The following is a 16,624-nucleotide window of genomic DNA, read 5'->3' as shown; positions in this document are numbered from 1 at the left end:
CCTATATTTTGTATATTTTGTTGTATAATTGAAAAGCCTTAGTAAAATACATTGTTGACCCGGCGCCCCCTTAAATTATCCCTTTAAGACCTGAAATAATATTGTCGGGTTTTAAAGTTATGTCATTGACAGCTGCCGCCCTGTTATATGATTGGAATTGTTGCTAATCATTGTAATAAACATTCGGCTTCACAAGTATGTAGGAAAAGTGAGGGTCGGGTAATCCTTGTCGGGGTAAGTAGTATCGGGTTGGTGGTAGTCGGTGAAATGCCTACCACCGGATGGAAATGAGGATGGGCAATTCCTATTCATTTATTTTATACAGTTGGAATATATTGGTGTTGAGATCATGGAGAGTTATGGCAATGGGACGGGATCAATGGGGCTGCACAAACAAAGTGTCCTAGAGAAGCAGCAAATATAACCCATGGACCTGGCACTCCTGACAGGATATCATGATTATATTTTCACCTTTGATCTATCTTTCACCATATTGTAAAACATCTGTATTCCTATTCTTATTACTCTTTTGAGACAAATGTGGCCACAGGCTCTACTTACTGATTGCTTACAGGCTGAATAATCTATCCACCATTGTGTGCTCATACTCTTCCTGTCAGAGCTTGTAACTATATGTAGGGGTAATAAATCAAATCAGGTCTGTACCTTTTGATCTCTACAGGTATTTATTTGTGTAACTGAGAAAAAAAGATCACTCATATTTTCCAAATGGAAAAATGCATCTCATGCCCAGAGCACAACATATTAAAATCAGAGTGGCCACCAAGCGAACAGACAGCAGCCAGAAAATGACGCCTAACATTTTTCAATGACTCTACACATAGTGCAACATTAAAGCCCCAGCTGTTAACCTAAGCTACAAATATGTGGATATTATAACCTCTCTTTTTCCCCTCACATTATCATAGGAATTGTCCAATTTACTTTGTTGGGAAGGACAGAACACAGATTAATAAATACTACATTTGGGAATGCGCTCAGTCTTCAGCAAAAAGGTAGAAGAATGTGTAACTTTTAGACACAAGTCGTTTTAGAGACCTTGACGTTAGCTGTCGCTGGCATTACACATAAAGCAGCTGGTAAAGTCACAAGGGCTGCACTTCTTTTGGACTTGGCTTAATAACTGATCAGGTTTCAGTGCTCAAAGAATGTTCTATAAATACTTGCGTGCTTTAATTGTCGAAAAGTATGTTCATCATTAATAGCTGGCTTCTGTTTATTTGCAGTTACAAAACGGGTGTCTAAGTGAGAATACAGACTTTCACACAGTGTTACTTAGTCTGATTTCATAGGAGCAGTATACAACAGAGCACAACAGGAGAAAGGCAGAGGAAGCATCAATGGAATGTTAGGAGAAAAATGTTACCATTTATTGTACTATGAAATACATATATTTGTAACAATAACAAATTTAGCATATAAATATTGTGTGTGGTTATGGGGATCTGTATTGTTTAGCGTAAGTTGGTAAAACAGATTGTAAGGTGGGTTAGTAAATTGGGACATACATAGTTGTTGTACAGTGTATTGTTTACAGATCATCAATATAATGTGTATTTCCATTTTTAGTTTATTTCAGCATGATAAATAATGTACTATACTGCTTATTGGTTATTAATCTGTTGTAAAAATGTTGTCACTTATCAAAGAATATATGTATCTTATATGAGATATATAATATGTGTTAATGTGTGGCTCTTGGCTATTGGGCCCACTTGAAACCTATGAACTGGGCCTCTCCCCAGGCACATAATCCACTATTAATAACACCCATGACATAAACACCAAAATATATCCCCTACTTTATTCACAGATGATTCACCAGGGGGCGCTGCTAAGTCTGCCCATTGTCTCTTGTCTGCCCCCTATGCTTGTCAGTCCTTATATCTTGTCTGTGCCCTCATGTCTACCCTGAGCATACGTAGCAGATAGTGATTGCAGATTTAACCCCAGGGCCCATGAACGGGTTAGTGCTCGCTACCACTGCCATCCTTTATGCTATATCACCAAACATATAACTTAATATACACAGAATCACAAGGAGAATTAAACACAATAATGTATACATAATGCACAAGTGAAAATATCAAGTTTAAAAGCAACCGTTATTTCATGTCTATATGGCTATGCTTGAACTCCTATTGTATATACAGCAATCATGAAAAGAATGTTGCCTTATAATCAGAAGAAAAACTACAGTATATTTAGCCAGTTTTCCCCTTAATTTTGACGTAATTCTAAAAAAGGAAAGGCTCAGTCTAAATTTCTAAGTCGTTGTTTAAAACATGTCATGAGCAGTTGTTTCAAACGCTTTATTTAATGTAAAAAATATGTAGAAAATATTATAACAAGCTGACTAGTGTATTTGAACATTAAATTTGCTAAATACTGTAAACCATATTTGAGAGTGCACCTACAAGCTTGTGTCATTCAGCAAGTAATGCAAATAGGCTAGTACTCACCAGATCTGATTGTGCATGCCCACTGTGTAAACCAGTGCTGGGCAAATTTTGGCACACCATATGTGGCAGAGCTTGTATAGAATCTGATGGCTGGAGTGCCAGGTGTACCTAAATGTTTCCTGATAGCAGTGATGTATTTTATTTTAATCACAGAAATATCAAATATATAACATATATTTGAATTTTAGGTGTGTTTACTTTAGAAAAATGGCACATTTGATGAGATCTAATTCATCTGATTAATGTGTATAAATATGCTTGAGGTCAAAGTATCACTTGTGATTGGAAGAAAGATGGTTTAACCATCAGCACAGAAAGGGATTATCTGTGGGATTCCTTGTCACATGTTGATGGGACATTTACAACCAAATAAAAAAAATGCAGTGGATGCCTTTCTTACAAGAACTGGTATCTGTAGCTATAATATGTAGAGTACACTATGAAAGTGATTAACCCAGTGAATTTATCCGACTGGCATTTTCAAGGTCAGGAAAGATATTTTCCACCCCGTGAAGTTATACTGACAACAGGCACAAAGGGTTGTTTTTTTTTGGCCTTTCTCTAGATCAATACGATTAGAATGAATATTAAAGGTTGAACTTTTTACCTTACTAACAATGTAACTATGCGATTTAAAATCGCTTTACTTGTGATTTAAATGCTTTACAGACATTTTCATGGTTTTGTAAAAAAAAAATTTTGCTATTTTTGACAATTACAATCTTTGTGAATTTAACTTTCTGTTTTATTTTACCTTAAGCTGGTTTTTACTAGAATATTTGTTTTATAATCCATACAATTTCAACTCAGTCTCTTCACTACAGAAAAAGTATTTTTTTCGTTATTTTAAAATATATAATCATAGACTCACATTAAAAATCTAGAAACCAACTTTTTAAACTAGAGGGCACACTGCAGCTCATTTACATACTTTTGTGCAATTACGCACATACTTTTGTGGAATTGCACCTGGGTTTATGGGTAAGCACATTGATTTGGAATTCAAGGTGACAGTGTCTTTGGTTTGCAAACTTTGATACCAGGAAATGGGAGCAAATGGGCGGATCAGGGGTATCCTTTGCTGAATAAGGATTAGGTGCATTAGTGCGCTTACTTGTTCACCAACATGCAAAAACAAGATTTCTTTGTAGGACAAAATTATTAAAATAATAAAGATGCTAAAAGGATGGTGGAAAAAACACATTTACAGGGGTGTTCCCTGCTTTGGGGAAGGGTACACAGCTTTTTCTCACCACAAAGGGACTTGATTTTTCTAGCATCTCTAAGGTGCCCAAAATCAGATCTGCTATGTTTTTAATGTGAAGCAATTTGCACCATCCAGTTTCACTTGTACAGCAAAGGACATTTCTGCGGAAAAGAGCAGAGGTTAAACTTTCAAGTAATGTATTCGCTCTTTTCTCCGTGTCCATTTTCAGGTTTATCCACACACCCACAAAGTTAGGTACAGTTTGTTTTCTAGGGATAGTTCCAAGAACCGTAAAGTTATTGTGCACATTGAAATGTGCTAGGCAAACAGGTGCACATAAAAATGTGTATCTGCAATGTATGCATGAATGACTGGCTCTGAGTGTTATAAAGTAAGAACCCAGATGCATATCAGAGAATAAACGCAATCGTTATACGGTTCTGAAGGCCAGTGATTGGACAAGATTTCAGGTTGTGTACATGTGTGTCTATCCAATATGTCCTAGATAACAAAGTCACATTATTTAGTTATAGCCAAGGTCGTTGATCAGCACTTCTTTTCCATGTCAGAGCATCCAGAATGTTCCCTTAATATCCACATGTTGACCAATGGACCAATACAACAAACCAAGTAATCAAAAATAATTTTTCAATTTCAGTTTACAAATTGTTATGCAGAAACATTTTCATTTGAAACACTTATACAGGTATTTTCTTTCTTGTTTCACTGGCTGACTAACAGCAGTAGCAGCCAGAAGCTTCAAAACATTAAGGACCTTAATGAAAGGAAACTGGAGGCCAGGTCTACCTGAAAGGCTGGATAGGTTGAGCTCCATTTGATAACCTCCCAAGTCCAGGCAGTGCTAAAAACTCAACTTGTAAAGAACTTTCTTGAATCAATATCCACAATGGTAACAAGAGCTCTTGTTTCCAGGCAGTATCCTCTCAAATGTTCAAAGGTGACTGTGATCTCAATGGTCATCAGTGGTCATGTTCACTTCTCCGGACTTCACAGATCGTTACTCTTCACTCTATTTATTCATATTTCTTGCAGAAAGTTTACAGGAAAAAGCCCCACCTTACGTCCAGTCAGGACTTTGATGTAACCATTTACTTCCTCTCCTTTCTGCACCACAATCTAGACAGAGAACACACAGAACAGTTTACATCTAGATGCATTACAAACAGTTACACTAAAAGATAAAAATAAATATCTCTTATACTTCAGACAAATGGTCCTAAAACTAAATATCATGACACAATGAATAACTTTGGAAAAGCCCCAGAGTTTTAGGAATATCATATAATTAGAGTAAATCGAATGCACAAGAATTCAAGTTTACATGTTTTTAAACATTCAATTTTTCATATGAAAAAAAAACAAAATGCTTTGTTCCTTTTTGTACTAGTTTAGTTTCATGCTTAAAATGGTCATTAATAATGGTCGCACTTTTATGCATTCTTGTTGGCTAAAGTATGGCTGTTGCAGCTTGTTGCAGGCCATTGAGCTATACCGTACATAACTGTAAATATATAGGCATACGTCAGTATATTATTACCTGGTCTTTCTTCAATGTAATCTGTCCAATCTCTTTATTTCCTACAAAAGATCGAGTCACTTTGTACACTCTTTCTCCGGCTCGTACACGGATGATGAAGTTAGTTGGCAAGTAACCGGTTTTATCCCCTATCTTACCCTAATTCCAAAAGAGGAAAATATTAGTGAGGAGAGCATCAAAAGACACCCACTGATTTCAGGACCTACCAGATTGTGTTGAACACTAGAATTCAGATAAGTAATATTTGGTGATGAATGTTTCAGTTATGGAACGCTATTTGTAGTGCAGTTATCTTTAAGAGGTCACTAAACCTAAGGTTGCATTATATAAAAGCTAGAAACACAGAATTTTCAAGGCAGATAAAGATCAATTGTTCCATCTAGTCTGCTGAACATGGTCTATTTAGTTTCCAATTTTACTTATTAAGGAGTGTTACTCACTGACGTTAGGAAAACACCAGCCACAACATATGTCAAATAAGATTATGTTTAACATGCAATGGTAACCAATGCTTACACTTATGGTCTGGGGGGAAGGGTCAAACAAGTAAATAGTGCAGAGAGCCTCCAAATGACACCGCTACTGGTCCCAGCTACTGAAACCAGCACAAGTGGGTAAAGGGTCATTGAAACCAAAATGTTAAAAAACATTAGTAAAAGCATAATTGTTGACACTGTGGATAAATAGCCTAATGGTCCCATTTCAGGACAGACCAGTGTTTATTTCAAATATGTTTATAGTCCTTTATTATTTTTCTCACTGCATTGGCTGGTAGTTTATTCCAAGCATCTGCTACTCTTTCAGTAAAATTATATATTATAACATTACTTTCTTCCCACTTTCTATTTAAAACTGTGTCCCTTGTTCTGAAGCTCGACTTATTTTGAAAAATACTAATGATAATCATAAATAATTTCGTTTAGGAAACTTGTTAGAACTAAATATATTTGAGACAATTCTATCGTTTGACTGTAAAGAAAACAAGGAGTAATTTAAAACTCAAAATGGTTTGTACTTAAAAATAAAACAAAACAAACTAGAATGCACTAATGTGTGCACAACTTGAGACATACTGAAAGATTTGTCATATTAAGGAAGCGTTTAAATATACTTTTGTTAAAGGAGTTGTCTATCCTAAATATCTAAAGGATAATTCAAACCAAAGCTACATTTCTTATTGGATTAGGTGAGATAAGAAAAGCCACTGTTCCATGAATACTCTGATCTGGTGGTCCCCATGCTACCCTGTAGGGATCCAGAGCAAGAGATATTCTCTCCTTCTTTGGTGGGCTTTTTATAAAATGCTACCTAGCAAATCCTTCCACAATGAGCTTTTCATTTATCCAGATGAGTAGTCAGACACAATAGTCAATGCAAAGGTGCAATACCCAATAAGATCCGACCATTGGTCAGGATCATCAAACGGCCTGATTTGTATTCTATTTAGCAACACACATGAAAAGATGGCCAAACATCTAGCTGTTTGGCCTGATATACAGATGCATTGTGGTCAACCAATGACAGCAAACACAAATTAATAGTGATCAATGTCCAAATGCATTTTCAGTCAGTGACTATTGAAATCAAGAAGGATTTGAACTCTCAGGTAACACATGGGAATTTAGAGCCAATTTGGGTTAAATCAGCCAAATTGACTGACAAAATCGCTGCATGGCTCACTGTCCAAATGGTGCACTCCAGATCAGTGGGTAGATGATCTTTAGCATATTAAGGTTGGTACACATACCCTCCACCATTCTTCATTGGAGTCATCAATAACCGTGATTCTGTCTCCAGCTCTACAATTGAAATAAAAGACATGTTAGTTCTTGGTGAAGGAAGTTCAAAATCTGCAAGATAGACCGTCCAAGGTATAACACCAACTACAAAAACAGTATAGAAAATTGAATGTATATTGACACATAAATAAATCTTGAAATAATTAAAGACGCTTTATAAAATAAGAATAAAAGTAGCAAAGTATGAAGTTTTGTAATATTCAAAGTGGTTATAGTTTACAATGACATTCATTACATTCTAGTGTTGCATGTACATAGCTATTGAAATTTAATAGGCACTGCCATTCTGATCAGATATCATTGTAGACCAGTCAGCCATTAATAATTAAGATTGTAAGAAGTGATGTGAACAATCATGAATGCAATTTTTTTTAAAAAAAACAAACAAACAAAATTACTCTTCTAAACTTTGAAACCAGAAATGGTGTTTAAGGTAAATAAATAATGAAAGGGCCTATACTTCGAAACAAACCTGCTTGCAATGAAGCACATTTTTTAAATTATATATATATATAATGTACTTTAAATAGTATTGCCAGGAACTTTATTGAGATCTACAGGGGACGGGTATAGTGTGATTTAATAAGTGTTCCAAACTACTGATCACACCGGCTTTGTAAGTGTAAACTCACAAGTGGGTGTTATTTATTCACTAATTTTTTAGATGAATTGAGACCAATTTGCAAATGAATTGGTAGGCAGTGTATCTCTGATATTCTCCCAAGTTTTAGAACCATTTCAATAGATTCAATGGACTCTAGTCACAATGTTACATATCACAGCATGGGTTATTATTCGAGTTATGAGAACGTTTACACACATGCTATGTGTTAAATATTTACCCCCACAATCACAACTTTATATCCGTTAAAAAAGATCCTGAATTTTTTACATATATATTAGAGCTATTTTAAGTAAACCAACTTGTATTTTATGTTTAACGGTCCTTTAAAAAATGCTGGTAACAGAATTGCACCAGCGTCAATGGACTACCGCAATATATGTTTTCTAAAAACATCCTATGTTAAAGAAGAGGTCTGATCACCTCAGGCAGCTCTGACACATCATTTCCTCCCTGGTAACACTACACTAAGGATTCACAAGGACAGGTATGAAAACCAAGACCGACAACACTAATACTCACTGGAAGTCTAGGTCATCCTTTTCTAGCGCTTTGAAACGGTAAAGAGCGACAAAATAATGGGACTGCATAAAGCCTGGTTGTGTCTTCTTATTCTGGTATGGAAAAGAACATATTATATTGTACAAATAATTTACAGTCATGAACTATTGACAATGCGTTAATTCTTCACAGTGATGGAACAATGTCATCAGGAAGGTGATTTCCTCCATCTTTGGAGGTATTACCATGCAGCAGGAGAGATTATGGGCAAATACATGAAGCAACAGCTTGGATAACTTCACCAACCCTAGAATAAAATATTTCAGTTCTTTAAAAAGTACGTCAGTGTGTCCAAAACATTTTATAAAGTTTTTACCCCAGACAATCTACACTGTTCAGACTCTTCACCCTTATGCTACAGTGGCTTCCCGAACGAAGGGACATTGAAGCCAATTTGATGGGAATTTAGGGTTATACAAGATCTATGGAACAGTGTAGACCAATTGTTAATCTAGTACCTGAGCCTTAATATGAGGTTGGACTTGTAAACTGACACTTCCACTTAAGCATGTGACAACACTTTCCCATAAATGTCTCCACTCCTATGTCATATCAGCTGCATTCTGGATTATAGCTACCAGTTGGCTATATCTAACCCTTCCTATTAGAAAGATGGAAACTCTCTTAGACAGCATAATGATTATTGAAAAATTAGATCATAAATAAGTGACTCACTACCAATATTTTTCATATATAAATTGTGGATTAACCTAAAAAATAGAGTCACAGATTTAGAAATGTTCTAGACTTGTACTATCTTACACCTTACATATTGCTTTGCCCCCACCCCTTTATCACTGAGGTGGAGGCACCAACTATGGCCCTGATTCATGAAGCACGTATCTGCCGATTTTGAGTAAATCATTCTGCGCATGCCCAGAACCAGACAATACACCAGTAATACAGCCATGTCCGCTCAATCCTCAAGTACAAAGGACACATACTACAGCCTACAATTTTGGTGAATGAACGGGACAGTAATTGGCGTGTGCCCTTAATCAATTTACAGTAAGAGCGTGCCAAACTCAAGGGCATGCAGTCACTTCCAAATCAGGATAAGTCTGTATCCTCAGATCTGTTCCCTGTTGGATTTGGGAGTACGCAGAGCTGATTTACGTACATGCACGTTGCCCTCAGTATGCCTACCTTAATGAATCAGGCCCTATATATTTAATAGACAATATCTTGGCACAAATATTCTCTGCTATAGTTATTGTTAGTGATTATTAATTGTTGACTTATGTACTATTGTCTGACATGGCATGCTGGAACTTTTACGTTTCACAAGTCACAGCAATTGATGGACTCGGAGTTCCACAAGCACCAGTCAGGGCTTGCCTAATGGAGAGTTTACCCATCCAGTCAACACATTTCTATGGGCTCTCTGCAACCAGTGAAATGCACTGCCCACTGAAAATAAATGTGAAATCTCCCTGGTTTACAGTTAAGCTCAATAGTATGAAATCAGTGAAGTTATTCTTGATGATTTTTTCATGATGACTTTGCAAATCGATGTTTAGTAGATACTGTAGTTCTACATTTCACCATGTCGAAATCGATCATTTCTGTAACTGATATATACAGTGATTTTTTTGGGGGGGAGGAGTGAGGTTTGAAAAAGTTGAGATTTACAAGACGATTTTGCCTTGAATAGCTTAGTTGAATTGCAAATCACCATGTAAATCACATACAAATAGGAGATTTAATAGAAATAGATCTTTGATAGGTCTCCCCCTTAGTTTCCTGTGCACATACAAGTAAACAGCAAAAGAATAGTGGTGTCCCTTTACTATGGTTGAACAAAAGAAGCTCCACTAGGAAGCCTGCACGAGTCGTGGGCCAACCACGATGAATAGTGAACAAAAAAATGGTCTGCCCAGTACTAATGTACAATCATCATTATAACTTGGGACAGGAGATAACAAACTGTTCATATTAATGCTCTGAAACTTCTTCAGCTACTAACATGTTTACATTTATTAAAGTTTAACACTTGTCAACTTGTACTAAAGAGTAAATCGTTACTTTACACTCGGTGTTACATCTAAAGCAGTCAGTCAAGTCTTAAGGCAAGGGCACGCTTTTGGAGAAACAGCAATTACCTTCGCATCCTGTGGGTTTTTTTCACCTTTCTTGTCACCATCAGGAGAATCTAGAATTAAACAAGACACTAGTAGGGGAAGAGATAGAACTGTACTTTGGTAGCACATTTCATTCCAAGACCTCAAAGCTCTTTTCAGAAACAATTAAAACATGGGATTTGCAATTATTATTACTCATTTATAATTGGTGCTCATTATCTCCCTGGAGAGGATAAAAGGCTGAATTGACCTTCTGTGGTCCTTCCCGTCAGAGAGGATATTACTGAGAGCAGCCATTACTGGCTAAACTCTTCTTTTGACATATAACTATTAACAGGCTGAAAAGGTGAGCTGTAGAAAATAGTACTCAAATAAAACAATATACCAGCCACAATTAAATACTAATGGGTTAATGTAAATCTATATTCGTTGGAGCTGATTGGATGTCCACATCAAATGCTCACCTCCTTCCTGCTTTAACTCCTCTTGTTTTGGGGGCTCGGGCTCCTCGTCCATCATAGCAGCGGGCTGGGGGGGAAATGACCCAGTTATGTACATGCAGCAGATAAACACAAGGACAATGTTAATCAGAATGTAGCTCTTTTATCCCGACACTTCACAGCATTTTACAGGCACAATTATCATATCACTGCCTGGCTTTAATTCTAGTCAAACGTTGTGATAATGCTCACAAAAATGAAAACCGAGAAGACCTTGCAAAAATTTGAACTTCAATTCTATTTGGAGCTGTTCAAGCTCAATCCCTCACAGCTGAAATAATCTTTTAAAGTGGGGTTAAAATAATAGCAACACAATGGCTAAGCACTGATGCATAATCTTATTGATAACTCTAATATATAATGCTGCCTACATATGGGAAGATCTGCTTGGCCAATTTCATTGTTTGGAAACAAAATATGTAATCTGCCAATTACCAAAACGTGCATATGTGTAAGTCACATGAGTCCCTCATGGCCCAACAAGTGCCAAATTGGTTACAGATTGGTTCACTTGCTCAGACTGCATAACCAGATCTCCCTATGTTACCCTGGCATTGACACTTAATGGAATTGTGTTTTATTTCTTGTCACCTAAAGCTGGGTAAACACTACACTGTTTTAGTCCAATAATCGGCTAAATCAGCCGACATACGACCACTCGTTCAAAAGTCGGGTCAGTGTGTGCAGTGACACAATGGTCGAAAGTCTGCCCAAATGGACGATTATCGCCTCATTTGGTTGGTCGTACCGTTTAATATTTTCGTTCCAATCTCGTTTCCGCTGTGTAGTGTGTATAAACTTCCGACCGATCCACAACAGTGAGTACGAAATTACAGTCATTGCTCACGACAACATGGCTGTAAAAAGTCGCTAAAGGGACGTCCGCTTTTCCCTTTATCGTCCTAAACAAGGCTAGTGTGTATGCAGTCCATGGACCGAGCTCGGCATAAAAAGTTGGTCGAAATTTCTGTAGTGTGTACCCAGCTTAAGAGAGAGCCCTGGAAAGACTCAATCACTGTTTACACCAACCCAGCAGGAAAACTTAAGTAATATACAGATGACCACACATTTAAGTTCTGGACATTCCTGCCTGCCTAACTACTGATCATCCAATTTGGTCACACATCTGTCAGCCCCCCTACCCACGATAGACTGTACCTTATTCACAAATGATGGGAATAAAATGTGGAGATACAATGCACTATTTTGATCCCTGGCAGAATTAGATAAGTAAGGTAAGGTACTGTCTACTAATGGATTTGGACCACTCCTTGATCATTTACACTTTTTTCACCTAACTAACTGCTTGCACAAGTTAGGGGACAATAGGACTGCCTTCATTTCTATCACAACTAATCATTTTGATAATTTTAATTACATTTTGTGTGTGATCCAATGGTATAAAACATTCTGGGCATACATACTATGCTTTCTTTACATACATTACAAACTATACTAATAATATGCTCTGTGGCATATCTAGAGGCTCATGTGTACAACTGATATTTGTTTCAACTGTCTGGTGCTTAAACAATTTGCAAAGATTGAGTTTGAGTTGGCAAGAGGACATCCAAGGTGAAATGGCAGAAAGACAGTCACTAATGCGGGCAACAAAGATGATCACAGATCAGGAGAGGATAGATAAATTTGGGTACTATCTGCATAGAGGCGATACTGAAATCCAAAGGACACATCATCATCATCATCATTTATTCATATAGCGCCAGCAAATTCCATAACGCTTTATAATTGGGAACAAACACAGTAATAAAATAATACTGGGTAATACCGACAGAAAGAGGTAAGAGGGCTCTGCCTGCAAGCTTACAATCTACCGGACAAATGGAGTTTGATACATGAGGTTAAGTGCTACATATTGAAAATTGGTGCAGCCAGATTGCAAAGATAAAAAGTGCTTAATGGGCTGTATAATCCAGTCACATAGCAATGATGGTCAAAGGGTTATTGTCTTGTGTGAACTGAGTAAAGGGAGGTAATAAGGTAACCTAGGGAGGTTAAGTGGGTGGTTAAAGAATATTATAAGCTTGAAGAGAGCAGAGAGTGCTTGAAGGTTTGAAGACTAGAGTAAACTCTTATGTGTAACTATGTGTCTGGCTATGTATTGGGAGCGTAGCTATGCTAATCGCATCATTAGGCCCTGTCCCTGTTATACAATATCATTTTGGGCCTAATATAGCAGGGGACGGGGCCAGGATGACGCAATTAGCCCCACCCCATACATTTCACCAACAAAGCTGGCAAGACTCAAGAGGCTGCCCTGCTGTCCCTGGAGAAAATGTGGGGGTCTCCCCCTTCTTTTCAGATCTTATCCAAAGCTAGTCTCACCCTTCAGAGCAAAACATGCTCGTTCCAACAGGCAGGTGGTGCAATAACTATCATTTTTTTTATGTTTTTTAATGTAATGTTCTTGTAGTTCCATCTCTTTATTGTGTTATTTAAAGTAAAGTTGAAAAATGGTAAATAAATAATAAATGACTTGAGGCAGTTTTATACTTATGTTAAGAGCCATTTAAATGCTTCCCTTACGTTTTTCTTGTCATCCTGTCCTTTTTTTCTTTCTTTATTTGCCATGATGACGCCAGTCCTCAAAGTATCAAAGACAGGATCTGTGCGATTGGCAGCAGCTGCGATGAAGAAACAAAGTTATTTTTACAATGAAATGAACCTATTCAGACATCCTGATCCCACCAAACCCTATAGGATCCTTTCACTACAAAAAAAAATATGCAAAATCTCTAGCACCAGGCCCATACCAAATAAAGACCTACATGTTTTCTGTATTGGCGCATTTTAATATGAGATGAGCCCATACACCATATTGGGTTTTTTTGAGATTGCACAGTACCAGTTGCAGAGTAAGCACAAAACTACATGTACCTATTGTCCTTCCCATAACTCCCATTGTATGGCCTATTCCTGTATATAGCCACAAGACACCGTGATGGCCATGATACTAGACACAGGTGCACACTATTAGATGCAATGACACCGTATACAAGTAATCTCAGCATATATGTTGTAATGATCCGTCCTGGGCAATCTTTATTATATTTATTACATTGTCATGATATTCCAACTCAGTAGTATTTATATTTGCCTAGTTTTGTTTTTTTTTTTAAAAATACATTTTCAGGTATTACTTTTGCAAAGCCTGTCTACATCTGAATGCTCTGCATAAACAGCAACATTTGAAAAAGTGGGCATAAGCAATATATTATATATAATCACCCATACATAAGTGTGATTAATCAAATTAATCTTATGATCCATTCTATGTAACTTTACACACAATGCATTATGCACCTATACGTCTGCATACAGGTGGAGGTCATTGGTAGCATTATTGTCAGTTCACACATGCATCCTTGACATATTATTATTTTTATTATGGATAACAGTATCTATGTATTTACATCTGAAGCACAGCCGCATAAGAACACAATGTAACATTATTATCCAAACTTATGTCTTTCAGGGCATAGACAACAGTCTTACTAGTTTGCTTCTGAACCCTAATCAAATGTGATTATTATTGTTACATGATGTTCTTCTCTGACCAATCAAGATAGAGCTCTGTCTGTTTCTAACAGTTTTATCCTAACTAAGTAAGTTCAAGCATAGGGCTTGTATGTGAAACCAGAATATCCAATAGGAAACCTTTTGGATACTCTGGGGGAGTTTTGTTTCTGGTTAGCTGTAATTGTTTATGTCCTTGCCTGATTTTGTGACCTCAACCTTGCTTTTGTCTTCTGAAAATGTTTTGCCTAAGACTTGGGTCTGGCCTATAATACTGTATCTCTTCCTTGCATGGCTGCTAGTCTGAGTCCCTGGGGCTTGGAGCTGGAGTCCTGGTGACTTCTCCAGAAACAAGGGATCTTGTTATTACTTTGGTATTAATGCGAGGTACATGTAACATACAACATGTTTTTACAGTAGAAGTATATTAATTTATTTGCCTGTACAGTTTATGCTAACAGACACAAAAACACATCTAAAATTGGATCGTGGATTGTAACAGTTAAAATATCTGACATGGAATATATATGCAAGGGGAAAAGTCTGATAACTTTGGAGACAGTATGGCTTTTTAAAATAAATGTTAATGAAACCCTACTATAAAACAAACATATATATAAATATAATTATCCACAAGTAGAACATCATTCCTAGCAACTTACTTTACAATATCTCAATTCACTTGCAACAAACCACAGGATATCTCTTAGCAAAACAACAAACAGAGTGTTCTAATTAATACATCAATTAAAAAGGAGGCACAGAAAAACTAGCTTCTTCTAACACTCACATGAACAATTATAAATATCTTCAACAAAGATATTTTTCCAGTCCTTCCAATTATGGATAACCTCTTCAATGTGCAAAGGCAAACTGATATGATTAACTTAAAGTGCATCTGTAGGATTCAAACAATTAAACATAATTTGCTTAGAACGTGGATCTTGCAAAGATTACCATATTAATATGTGCAAGTAAAACGGTTTCAGAAGAGATAGAAAACATCCATTCCTGTTGATGTGTCTAGCATCCTTTCAGCCAAGATCACATGTAAATTAAAAGAAAGTGCACAACTATATGCAAAGTAAAAATATCTATTGCTATCATTAAGGTTAACTGTTGTCTGGTCCATCATCAGTTATAATTTTATATGACCCTATGTCCATACAACTGCACGGTACCACTTCTCTTGTCTTGTGTGCTGGATTTATTTCTTAGTACCTGCTCTTACTCTGCGTGTGCATACAACTGCACGGTACCACTTCTCTTTTTCTGTGTGTTAGATTTATTTCTTAGTACCTGCTCTTACTCTGCGTGTGCATACAACTGCACAGTACCACTTCTCTTGTCTTGTGTGCTGGATTTATTTCTTAGTACCTGCTCTTACTCTGCATGTGCATACAACTGCACGGTATCTCTTCTCTTTTTCTGTGTATTGGATTTAATTCTTAATACCTGCTTTTACTCTGTATTTGCATACAACTGCATGGTACCACTTTACTTGTCTTGTGTTTTGGATTTAATTCTCTGCATCTGTATGCATTGAGAACCGACCAGTAGCACTTCTTTTGTACTGACTGCTGGATGTAATTCTATCTGTAGGGGCGCACGCAGGGGGGTTTCTGGGTCTCCAGAAACCCCTCCCCTCCGCTAAAGAGTGCCCCTACATAGTGGCACTGTACTATACAGCAGCCATGGCACTGTCAAAGAAGCGACCACGGCGGTGCTGTATTGTATACAGCAACGCCGCAGACGCTTCTTTGACAGCGCCGCAGCTGCTATATAGTACAGTGCTGCCGAAACGGAGCTGCTGCGCATGCTCTCTTGCTGTGTGTTTTTGGGGGTCAAAAATCCTGCGTGCGCCCCTGATCTGGACTATTTACTAATAAATGGTGTTAGGACTGGCTTTCTATCACAGATTATTGCAGCAATATAAAGCCACCTGTCATGATTTATCAATAAAATCTCACGAGGCAGCTGAGTGATACTTAGCTGCCTCTGTGACACTAGTTCTAGTTTGCCTGGCCAGTTTCAAGTGATATGCGCATATGCAAGTCATCAAGCCAGTTGGAGTATGCACAGTGTAACAGGAGGCCCAGACTAGGGCTTTCAGCTCCTCTAAGTAAAAGAAAAAATGCTTTAAAACAGATTCAAAAAATATTTTTTTAAATATATATTTTTAAACTATTGCAAAATGAAAAAATGCTTAATTCGAATAATAATGCATTTATTTCATTATTTATCTTCTGCTATTGAAATCCTGAGATGGATAACTC

The 16,624-nt window shown here is 37.1% G+C and overlaps 1 protein-coding gene across 2 annotated transcripts in view; it reads right to left on the bottom strand.

Annotated features, from left to right (window-relative positions):
• Window positions 1–667: 667 nt before the first annotated feature.
• The window catches only part of STAC3 (SH3 and cysteine rich domain 3), a 67,426-nt gene continuing 51,469 nt past the window's right edge, over window positions 668–16,624 (bottom strand). For both annotated transcript variants that reach the window (XM_075199404.1, XM_075199403.1), the window contains exons 5-11: window positions 13,359–13,456; window positions 10,776–10,839; window positions 10,333–10,382; window positions 8,192–8,283; window positions 6,996–7,047; window positions 5,249–5,386; window positions 668–4,827 (exon numbers count right to left, since the gene is read on the bottom strand). In XM_075199404.1, the coding sequence (XP_075055505.1) occupies window positions 4,729–4,827; window positions 5,249–5,386; window positions 6,996–7,047; window positions 8,192–8,283; window positions 10,333–10,382; window positions 10,776–10,839; window positions 13,359–13,456 (593 nt within the window). In that variant the 3' untranslated portion in view covers window positions 668–4,728. The remainder of the gene's footprint in view (window positions 4,828–5,248; window positions 5,387–6,995; window positions 7,048–8,191; window positions 8,284–10,332; window positions 10,383–10,775; window positions 10,840–13,358; window positions 13,457–16,624) is intronic.

This window comes from Mixophyes fleayi, chromosome 2, assembly GCF_038048845.1.
Source record: "Mixophyes fleayi isolate aMixFle1 chromosome 2, aMixFle1.hap1, whole genome shotgun sequence".
Lineage (NCBI taxonomy): Eukaryota > Metazoa > Chordata > Amphibia > Anura > Limnodynastidae > Mixophyes > Mixophyes fleayi.
The sequence above is the reverse complement of the archived record's forward strand: the minus strand, read 5'-3'. Positions and strand labels throughout refer to the sequence as shown.